At 39.3% G+C, this 11,079-nt stretch overlaps 1 protein-coding gene across 4 annotated transcripts in view; it reads left to right on the forward strand.

Annotated features, from left to right (window-relative positions):
• Positions 1–10,811, forward strand: part of WARS2 (tryptophanyl tRNA synthetase 2, mitochondrial) — a 96,475-nt gene extending 85,664 nt beyond the window's left edge. For 3 of the 4 annotated variants that reach the window (XM_068964879.1, XM_068964880.1, XM_068964882.1), the window contains 2 exons: positions 6,353–6,471; positions 8,596–10,811. In XM_068964879.1, the coding sequence (XP_068820980.1) occupies positions 6,353–6,471; positions 8,596–9,044 (568 nt within the window). In that variant the 3' untranslated portion in view covers positions 9,045–10,811. The remainder of the gene's footprint in view (positions 1–6,352; positions 6,472–8,595) is intronic. The other variant, XM_068964883.1, reaches the window with a different exon arrangement.
• Positions 10,812–11,079: the final 268 nt, after the last annotated feature.

An 11,079-nucleotide genomic window follows, 5' to 3' on the forward strand; every position in this document is an offset into this window, starting at 1 on the left:
AAGAGAGAAAGCAAGATGCAATAAGCAAACAAATGAGGTAAAATTATTAGACTAGGATTAATACTATAAAGAAAATAAATAAAATATTATGAAAAAGAATAACAGGGAAGCTAACTTTGGAGAGTAGAGTTAGGGAAGGCTTCTCCAAAGAGGTGATATTTAAGCTTAGACCTGAAATCAAGGCACCAGTAAGAGTTAAGGGAGGAATATTCTAGTAGAATACAAGGGCAATACATTCAATAGATCCAGCTCCCTGCCTTAAATATTTGAATTATAAACTTTCCAGGATTCATCATCTTGTTTTCTGTCTTTATAGAGTTCAGTAGCAGGAGAGTCAAGTCTCTCACAAGTTCATTTCAATGTTCTGATATAATTTAAGCATTCTATATTCAACCAGAAAAAAAGTGAGAAATCACTTCTACTATTTCTATTCTTTTTAACATATTGGTACATTTCCCACAGGTGGTGCTAGTAGTAAAGAATCCACCTGCCAATGCAGCAGACACAAGAGATGCAGGTTCAATCCCTGGTTCAGGAAGATCCCTTGGAGTAGGAAATGGTGACCTGCTCCAGTATTCTTGCCTGGAAAAATTTCATGGACAAGAGGAGTCTGGTGGGCTACAGTCCATGGGGTTGCAAAGAGTTGGACACGGCTGAGCACATGCACACAGACACAGACACACACACACACACACACACATGTGCCATTTCCTCCAAACCAGATTTTGCAGCTAACATTCCTTGTTTGCACACTACATACCAGGCACCAACTATGAGCTTTGCATGCATTATTTTACTCATTCCTCAAGCAAGTCTGTGAGTAGGAACTATTATTAGTCAGCTTTAAAAATTTTTTTAAAGGGATTTAGTTTAAACAACTCTCCCAGGAACACCCAGCTGCTGAGTGGCAGAGCAAGAACCTGACCCCAGCCTAACATCAGAGCACCTACTCTAACCACTATGGCCTCTTCTTTATCTGAATGCACGTTATATATATTTTCCAAAAAGTTTGCATCCTGAGTGGGGTTTTTTGGTCTTATGTTTTTCCACATCATTAAATATTTTATGTTTTTAATGATTTTAATGTTTTCTTTGTTTTGGGCCTTTTGCTCTTTAGAGAGATTGTGTTTTCCTTGCTTTTATCTATTCCAGTGATTTGGAAAGTGTGCTTTCTGGTTTTAATTCTATTAGTGATCATCTTTAAACAAAGACCACCCAAATGAGAACAAATAGGCTTTCAGAGCTTGCCACAGCAACAGACTCAGCCACCATCGCTTGTGTTCTGCAGGCAGGTGGGGGAGTAGGAAGGCTTTATAGGAAAGGAAGTTTTCAGGGATGCTCTGTTTAGAGATTGTTGCCATGGGGAAGCTGGAGGCTAACTAGAAATGGGGCATCTTATGTGATTGGTTTGGGAAACATATTTGACTTTCTCTGGTTGGTCCTAAGTTGGACAAAGAATTGGAATGTTGGCAGTTATTCACCAAGTCTTGACTATGCTGGGTCCATTCCTGCAGAGACTGGTTTGTCTTCCTTGGTTGGTTGCTCCAAAGGTTTGGGGTCAGAGATTTTTGGTCATAAAATGTCTGACCATTGTCCATTTGTATACCAGTTTGTCTCTTTTTGAAAATAGATTTTTGACTCTTTCGTTAATCTTTTCAAGTGAAAAATGTTGTGATATTGTGTGGTTAAGATGGGTTATTCATTACACTTGCAGATCCTGAGTCTATACTCACACTTGCTTTTGATTTTGTAAACTAACCTGGGATTTTCAATTGACTGTTGTTACATAAATGACTTGATTTCAGACTACATCGTTTTCTATTTCAAACTGTAACCAAAATTTAGACTTTATGTTCTTAGTCTTTTTTAGCCAGTCCTTATACCTCAGCATCTCCATTTCTGAGTTCTTTAGTCCATAGATTTACTTCAACTTTTTTTCCAGTCCTTTACAATTTTTCTTCCAGCCTGAGAATTTCTATCTGTTCAGCTTACCTCACCTGTAAAATTGATTTACATACAAGAAGAATGCATTAAAAGTGCTTAGCGAAGTGTGCAGCATATAGGAAGTGTTCAATAGCTATCAGTTACTTTATCATTATCTTCTTCATCATCATTATTATTATGAAAGTGTTGGTTGCTGAGCTGTGTCCAACTCTTTGCAATACCATGGACTGTAGCCCACCAGGCTCCTCTGCCCATGGGATTTTCCAGGCAAGAATACTGGAGTGGGTAGCCATTCCCTTCTCCAGGGGATCGTCTCAAACCAGGGATTGAACCTGGGTCTCTTGCATTGAGGCAGATTCTTTACCATCTGAGCCACCAGGAAAGCCCAATTATTAGTATGAAAGTGAAAGTGAAGTCGCTCAGTCATGTCCAACTCTTTGCGACCCCATGGACTATAGCCTACCAGGTTCCTCCATCCATGGGATTTTCCAGGCAAGAGTACTGGAGTGGGTTGCCATTTCCTTCTCCAAGGGATCTTCCTGACCCAGGGCTCAAACCTAGGTCTCCTGCATTGTAGGCAGATACTTTACCATCTGAGCCACCACGGAAGTCCTCAATTATTATTAGTACAGTTCACATATAAAACACAGCTTGGCTAGGTTTTTAACTTTTTTCTCACAACCCTATAAACATGGTTTCAATGTTGTATTATCAATCTTATTTCTGTCTTTATTTCTAACTATTGGCTTATAGGATTTTTCTTTAAGTTTGTAATTTAAAATTTTTTCTGGATTGTGTTTTGGTGTGATTCTCTGGGATTTTTTTCCCTTTTTTTGTTGTTTTGCCATGCCAGGCATGCAGGATCTTCTGTGACCAGGGATCAAACCCATGCTTAGTGCACTGGGACTGTGGAGTCTTAACCGCTGGACCACCAGGGAAGTCCCAGGTTTTTGTTTTGTTTTTTTTTTAATATAATTGAAACTTGCTATGTTCCTTCAGAAAGTATACTCATTTTTGTTTGCTTACTTCTTTGTTCTTAATTCATTAATCTCTCCTTCTGTTTTAGGTTATTTCCTCTGTTCACATGGTCCTGATGTCTTCTTGAGGAGGACCATACTCTAGGTCAGAGGATGGCCCTCTAGCCTGTCATTTACATGTCATGCTTCTCTCTTTCTTTCTCCTCTTGCTCTGAGTTCTTGAAGAGCTTCAGGTTTCTTTTCCAGGTCACTGATACATCCTGTCCTTAGGATTCTGCTCCTGCTGCTCCCAGTTCTTCTATTATCCGTTTGGTTTCCTTCATCATTTTACTTTCTCTTCATTTAATCATTTTCTGTCACCACCTATGTTTGTTTTTCTTCTATTGTGATTTCTTGCTCATGTGTAATAACAGCCATGCCCTTTTGAATCCTATTGAGGTTACACAGCAGTTTTCTTTAAAACACACATACACACACACACAATTGTTTCTTGTAAAAGTTCATTTTCAAATGTTTGACCTTGCTTAGGCTCTGAAGGGTAAAGTTTCCTTTCCTTCGTTCCATGGTATTTTTTCATAGGCCTTGTATTGGGGTCTTCCACTTGTTTGTTTGATCGACTGATTTCTTTCTTTTTTGGGGGGTGCTAAACTGGGTCTTGTCGCTGCACAGGCTTTTCTCTAGTTGTGGGGAGCAGAGGCTACTCTCTAGTTCTCTAGCTGTGGTGTGCGGGCTTAGCTGCTCCTCAGCATGTGGGGTCTGCCCCAATCAGGGATTGAACCCATGTCCCCTGCATTGGCAGGCAGATTCTTAACTACTGGGCCACCAGGGAAGTCCTCATAGATTCATTTTTATGTGTTGGGTTTTTAAAATCCATATCAGAACAAGAAAACTATATTCAAATAGTGTTTTGGCAGCAGACAAAAATCTATGAAGGCCCTTGTGTCCGCCATCTGTCTACTAGGATGCTAGTTGAATTCCCTGCTCAGAATTCAGCAGGAGGGCAGAATCGTGTGCTGTGCCCCAGCCCAATTGCTTGTGTTGCTCAACTAGGTTAGTATTGATGCCTTAGATTTTCTCCTATTGCCTGCCTGGCTCTTTCATTCTCTGAGCAGATGTATCACATGAAAAAGAACAGTCACCAGGATTCCTGCTCCCAGGTTTCATCCTGCTTCTGTCTCTCACCTTCAGCACTTTACTTTTAATTCATTCACACAGAAGCCTGTTAGTTTGGTGCCATCTCATTTCTTTATTTTTGTTCTTGCTGTCCTTCCCTGTGGAGTAAGATCCAAAATAAATTTCCCTAAGACCAATGTCAAGGAGATGACCACCTATATTTTCTTCTGGGAATTTTATGATTCCAGGTCATACATTCAAGGTTTTAATCCATTTTGAGTTAATTTTTTAGTATGATATAAGATACCAGTCCAGTTTGGTTCTTTTACATGTAGTTGTCCATTTTCCCCAACACCATTTATTGAGGAGAGTGTTTTTTCTCGATTGTATATTCTTGCCTCCTTTGTCATAGATTAATTGACTGTACATGCACTAGTTTATTTCTGGACTCTGCTCTGCATTGATCTGTGTGTCTGTTTTTGTGCCAGTACAATATTGTTTTGATTGCTGTAGCTTTGTAATATAGCTTTAAATCAGGGATAAAGTACCTAGTCTTTATGCTAGTCAAAACTACCTTCACTTCCTCATACCCTAGACAATTTTTTCAAATAAACCAGTAGCCTATGGACAGTAATGCACAAAAAAATTTTCCAGTTTTTCAGGGACCACTAATTAACTACGAGGCTAGTAGATTCTCTCTGTAACAAAGTACCATAGCTTTCTAGCAGTTTTTCTTTCTTATGGCTGTTTTGAAAAGTTGTTATTTCTCCATTCATATGTACAATCGTCATTTAAATATTCAAGTGGAACTCTAAGGCTGATGCTTCCACAGGCAGAATATTAGATGTCGTTGATCAAGAAACCCCAACACTTTATTAGCTGTACTATCAAATGTCAACTCCTAGCCCAACACTACATACTTAAAATCACCTGTCTCCTTCCTTAGTAATATTTCAGTATAATGTTTTCCCCATCAAGACTTCTCTATAATGGTTCATCCTCCTTTGTTTGATATACCTCCTCATGTTCCAACACAGTAAACTTTATATATGGGATTAAAATCATTATAAACAATGTCTTTATATGTTGATAATTTTCATCTTACATCTTTTTTTTTTTGGCTACACCACGAAACATGTGGGATCTTAGTTCCCCCACCAGGGATCAAATCTGCATCTCCTGCATTGGAAGGGCAGAGTTTTTACCACTGGACAGCCAGGGAAAGTCCCATCTTCATTTTTTAATAAAACAAAATATTTCAGGGACTTCTCTGGTGGTTCAATGGTTGGGAATCTGTCCTCTCAATGCAGGGGGCCGGGTTCGATCCCTGATCTGGGCACTAGATCTCCCATGCCACACACAACCTAGAGTTCACATGTCACACTAAAAAAAAAAAAGATCCTGCATGCTGCAGCAAAGATCAAAGATCCCACATGCTGTAACTAAAACATGGTGCAATCAAATAAATTATTTGAAAAAAATAAATAAAAATAAAATATTGCAGATAAAATCAAGATCTCCTTTGTTCCGTTCCCCAGACCCATTCTCTTTCCTTCTTTAGAAGCAGCTATGATCATGAATCTTTGGAGAAGCTTCCAGTATGTTTTTATATTTATATATGCATCTATAACCAATATGTAATATTGTCATATGTACTTTTAAGATAAATGTCAGTGTTCTCTACACATCTCCTGTGACTTGCTTTTTCATTCAACATTGTTTTTGAGATCTGTCTACATTGTACTAATAGATTTTGTTCAAGTTCCCTTAGCATGTTGATTATTCTATGATTGCAATTTATATAAAAACAGAGAATATTCCAAAAAAAGACTTTGAGTTACTCCCTGTGTGACAGGGAGGGAAACTCTTGCCTGAAGAACTTTCTGCCATCTTTGATTTAAAGAATAGGGTGGAGTGTCTTTCAGGTGTGGGTACAAGCCCTGAAGTAAAGCATCTGGTCAAAGCTAGGATAATCTGTGCTGACTGGGTGAGGGAAAGAGGATTGGTTTAAAATGCAGTTATGCTTGGAGCATATGCTCTTTAGGATACCCATTCCTCCCTCCCAGCAAGATCCTGTCATGCTGGTGTTGAAGGCTGTATTCTTCAGATATGGAAGACATAGAACTAGAGTAGACAAACATCTCCTTGGCATCTGTCTGATACACAGATAAAGACTTGGGTCTCAACATCCCTCTGTAGCTGGTGAACATTTGTTGAACACCAACAGTGACATAGGCACAGGAAATGCAGCTGCTTGCAATATCATTTCATTATAAGCAGGAGCCTTGCTGAGTTCTTCTGTCTGTCTTTTATTAAAGGTCCACACACGTTCCTGTTGGGGAGGATCAAGTCCAGCACATGGAGCTAGTTCAGGATCTAGCACAGAGTTTTAACAAGAAATATGGGGAGTTCTTCCCAGTACCCAAGTGCATTCTGAGTAAGTAGCAAGTATGAGACTGTCAAATCAGGTTGCATTTTGAAGAGAGAGGATTGGATGATGGAGTAAGAGATTTGGAACTTTCTTGGGACTATATTTGGCTTTGTCATGAACAGGCTTCAAGATTTGTAATGTAGGACTAATAGGCCTCATTGGATTATTGAATAAAATAACCAAGAAAGTTTGAAAAGTATAAGAGAGACTAGAAACTACAAATAATCATTTTCGTTATAAAGTAGAATACATATGTACACATGGGTGTGTGTGTGTGTGTGTGTGTGTGTGTGTGTGTGTGTGTGTACTCAGTCGTGTCTGATTCTTTTGCAACCCCATGGATTACAGCCCACCAGGCTCTTCTGTCCATGGGATTTTCTAGGCAAGAATACTGCAGTGGGTTGCCATTTCCTTCTCCAGGGATCTTCCCAACCCAGGAATTGAACCTGTGTTTCTTGCATCTCCTGCATTGGCGAATAGATTCTTTACTACTGGCACCACTTAGGAAGCCATATATATATATATATGTTTACATATATATATACATACACACACACATACCACACACACACATACATATATATGTATTTCTAAACACATCTTATTTGGTAGAGCAGGTATCTTTCCTTATCTTGTGGATGAGGAAACTGAGGTTTGGCAAGGCTGGCTTTGTGCCCAAGTCATGTTTCTAGCTGGTTGCAAAGCTGGATCCTACACCAAGATCTCCTTGTTCCAAAGCCAGCTGAACTTGCCTTCTCTTTTCACAGTAGAACAAAAGTACTAAGAGTGAGAACCACTGGATCATAATCTAGATAAACCAAGAGGGCACTGAGAATCCTCATACTTTGCCTTCTTAATGCACAATGCACAACTGAGATGGAGTATACAGTTCTACCTACTGAGTCCAAAACCTCACCTGCAGCTTGCAAAGCTAAATTAGCCTGGAATCTTATCGAGGTATCAATATTTTGGTAGAAGTGTTAACTTATGGCAGGATCAGAGATGACTGAACCTGAACTCTGACCATCTTTATTAAGCTGACAGCATTTTAAAGAATATAACATGTGGCTAGTATCAATTTAGAAGCAGAAGGTGGATATAAATTCCTAAGTTATTCCAACAGTTCACACGAATATATTTAGGGTCCCCCATGCATTGAAATCAACCTTCTTTTAGCAATAAGGACTATTTTCATGCTTTGGTCAATTTTACTTTATCTATAAACTTTATATGTTTCTGTAATAGCCATAAATTAGGCAATTATTAATAATACTGGTTTTATAAAGCACAGCATAACATTTTTATTCTATCAGAGCAATAAAGTCACTTCTCTCACTCTCATGTGTGTGCGCATGCATGTGTGTTTGTATATGTGTTGGTAATTACCTACCTAATTAGTGGTAAGGAAATGGAACGATGCCATAGGTTGTGAAAACTGGCATGGGGGTAGGAAGGGCAGGTGTTGTAGGCAGGGGGTGATTAGCCAATACGGAAGAGTAGAGAGGAAAGAAACAGAATACTTTTTAAACTGTGCATGGCACAGCAGTATAGTTGAAACAAATTCACTTGTATAAAATTATATGTTTTTATGTATATGTATGCACTAAAAGATGCATGAAAATATGATCAAAATATTAACATTTTATTACATGCTGCTAAGTCACTTCAGTTGTGTACGACTCTGTGTGACCCCATAGACGGCAGCCCATCAGGCTCCCCTGTCCCTGGGATTCTCCAGGCAAGAACACTGGAGTGGGTTGCCATTTCTTTCTCCAATGCATGAAAGTGAAAAGTGAAAGAGAAGTCGCTTAGTCGTGTCCGACTCTTAGCGACCCCATGGACTGCAGCCCAACAGGCTCCTCTGTCCAGGAATTTTCCAGGCAAGAGTACTGGAGTGGGGTGCCATTGCCTTCTCCAATTATAGTACACCTTTACTTTCATGCTTGCTCAAATTGCTTGAATTTTTACAATGAGTGTTGGTTATTTATTTAATCAGATAAAAATAATGAAGCTATTTGATGTTCTCACTGCTTTTTAAGATTTAGACACTGACATTCCTATTGGTGTTTTGTTATTTTGTTTACATCTTTTTTTTTCCCCCGTGGGATGTGTGTTGGTGTTTCTACCTAGCATCAATGAAGAAGGTAAAATCCCTGCGTGATCCCTCTGCCAAAATGTCGAAATCAGACCCCGATAAACTGGCCACTGTCAGAATAACCGACAGCCCGGAGGAGATAGTGCAGAAGTTCCGCAAGGCTATGACGGACTTCACCTCGGAGGTCACCTACGAGCCCGCCAGCCGAGGAGGCGTGTCCAACCTGGTGGCCATTCACGCAGCCGTGGCTGGACTCCCCGTGGAGGAGGTGGTCCGCCGCAGCGCTGGGATGGACACTGCTCGCTACAAGCTGGTGGTGGCAGATGCTGTGATTGAGAAATTTGCTCCAATTAAAAGTGAGATTGAGAAACTGAAGATGAACAAGGACCACTTAGAGAAAGTTTTGCAAGTTGGGTCGGCAAAAGCCAAAGAATTAGCATATCCTGTGTGCCAGGAGGTGAAGAAATTGGTGGGCTTTCTATAAGAAGTTTCAGTGAGTCGCAAAAAGACTTTTCTAAATTGTGGTCTGTGCACTCCGATAAAGGCAGCTTTTCTCACAAGCAAACAATTAGAGTTTAGGTACACATAATTTGGTACATCTGATCATTGGTTTCATTTGATGAATAATGATTTGCAGGTTTCAAATAAAGCAGTGTTCCGAATCCCAAATTCTCTAGCAAAAAAAAAAAACACAAAAAACAAAAAACCAGAAGGCATAACTATCTGAATCCTCAATTATTTGATGCATGCTCATTGGCTTTAATTTATTCACACAAATGTGATTGAGGTAAGTGGTAGTTAATTTGGCCATTGGGTGTTTCATTTTTTGTCTCTGGAGTCCTTACCATCACAGGTGCTCCCTTTATCTATCCCAAACTTTTTAAAAAGTAATGTGTAGAAGTCTTAGACTTATAATCCTTGGGATGCCATTGGACCAATTTGTGTTCAGATCTCATATCAGAGCTCATAAAAATAAGTCATTTGTCACTGAGATGATCCTTGCTTTATCGTATTTAATCTGCTTATTTCCCAAGAGACCACACTGATTTTTCTAGAAAGTATTATTATTATATTTTTTATTCAGAGATACATGATACAACCTTCTGAGAAGGTTGAATTATTTCAACTTGATTTATTTATTATACTAAAACCCAGGTCCATGGATTGTGTTCTTAATATGTATTTCCTTGCATTTGTCCCTCAGTTTAATGTCATCAACCCATCATGAAATCTATAGGAGAGGAATTGCCATTTTATATCTGAGGAACGTGAGGCTTAGAGAGTGCTGTTAGCTTGTACAGTATCTCTCCATGAGTAAGAAGCAAATCCAAGATCAAAACCTTTACTCCTTATTCCTAAGTAGTGCTTTTTTCATCAACACATAGCATGTTTGAGACCCCAAGCATGTTTGAAACCCCAGCATATTTAAGACCCCAAGCATTCTTATTTTGAAGATGAGTACTAGAAATATAGGACTTCCCAGGTGGCTCAGTGGTAAAGAACCCTCTTGCCTAGGAAATCCCATGGAAAAAGGAACATGGTGGGCTACAGTCCTTGGGGTCGAAAAAGAGCTGGACACAACTTAGCGAATAAACAACAATTGGAAATATAGACCTGAACTACTGATACTGTTTACATCAGCAAATCAACTAATAGCTGCTAGATTTAAATCTGGATTCAGCCAAACTTGATCACATTTGCTACTCAGAATCCCCAAGGCAGAGCCCAAGTTTCGCCTCCTTATGCTTACCTCAGAAATACTTCAAAGTATATTCTGCCTGACTACAAGAGTAGTTGGCCTGAGAATTCCCTGGCAGTCCAGTGGTTGACTCCAGGCTTTCACTGCAGGGGTCACAGTTTCAATCCCTGGTTGGGGAACTAAGATCCCAAGTGCTAGGTGGCACAACCAAAAAAAAGTAGTTTTCCCATTAAGTGGAAGCTTCTCATCTCACATCTGCTTCAGTCCAAGTAGTAGCAAGTTGCTCTAAAACCTAGCTTCTCTGCACTTCCCTTTCCCACATCTGAAAATGGAAATCCAGGGCCTGATTGATTTTGTAACAGAAATTGCTTGTAAGTTTTTTGTCAGTGAGTACCATGATCACCATTTACACATGAGAAATGAGCATGCTGGGCAAAGAATTTTTACTCCTGTTTCTTAAAGAGAAGGAAATAGGGTGGTCTTTTTATCAAAGTAGATATTAATACACCTAACACTGCCTCCCAGAATCCGAATTAAAATATCCTTTTTGCATCTTTTCTTGAGAAGGAGTGTCTAGAGTCTTAGAGCCTCCTGGCATACTTATCCAAGGCTCTTTTTTTTTCTTTTTTTGCATTTAAAAGAAATCCTAGTATGAATCCTGAATGACTAAATTAAAAGTGGATCTGTCAAACTGTCTGTGTCTGTTTTTTTTTTTTTTTAAACCACCTTAACACACCTTTTATCAAAAGAACTAAAGGCACCATGGAAAGAATCTCAGAGGAGAAAAACTAGAAGACTTGTGATAACTTCTAAGGAGCAA

The sequence above is a fragment of the Capricornis sumatraensis genome, chromosome 2, assembly GCF_032405125.1.
Source record: "Capricornis sumatraensis isolate serow.1 chromosome 2, serow.2, whole genome shotgun sequence".
In the NCBI taxonomy this organism is placed as follows: Eukaryota; Metazoa; Chordata; class Mammalia; order Artiodactyla; family Bovidae; genus Capricornis; species Capricornis sumatraensis.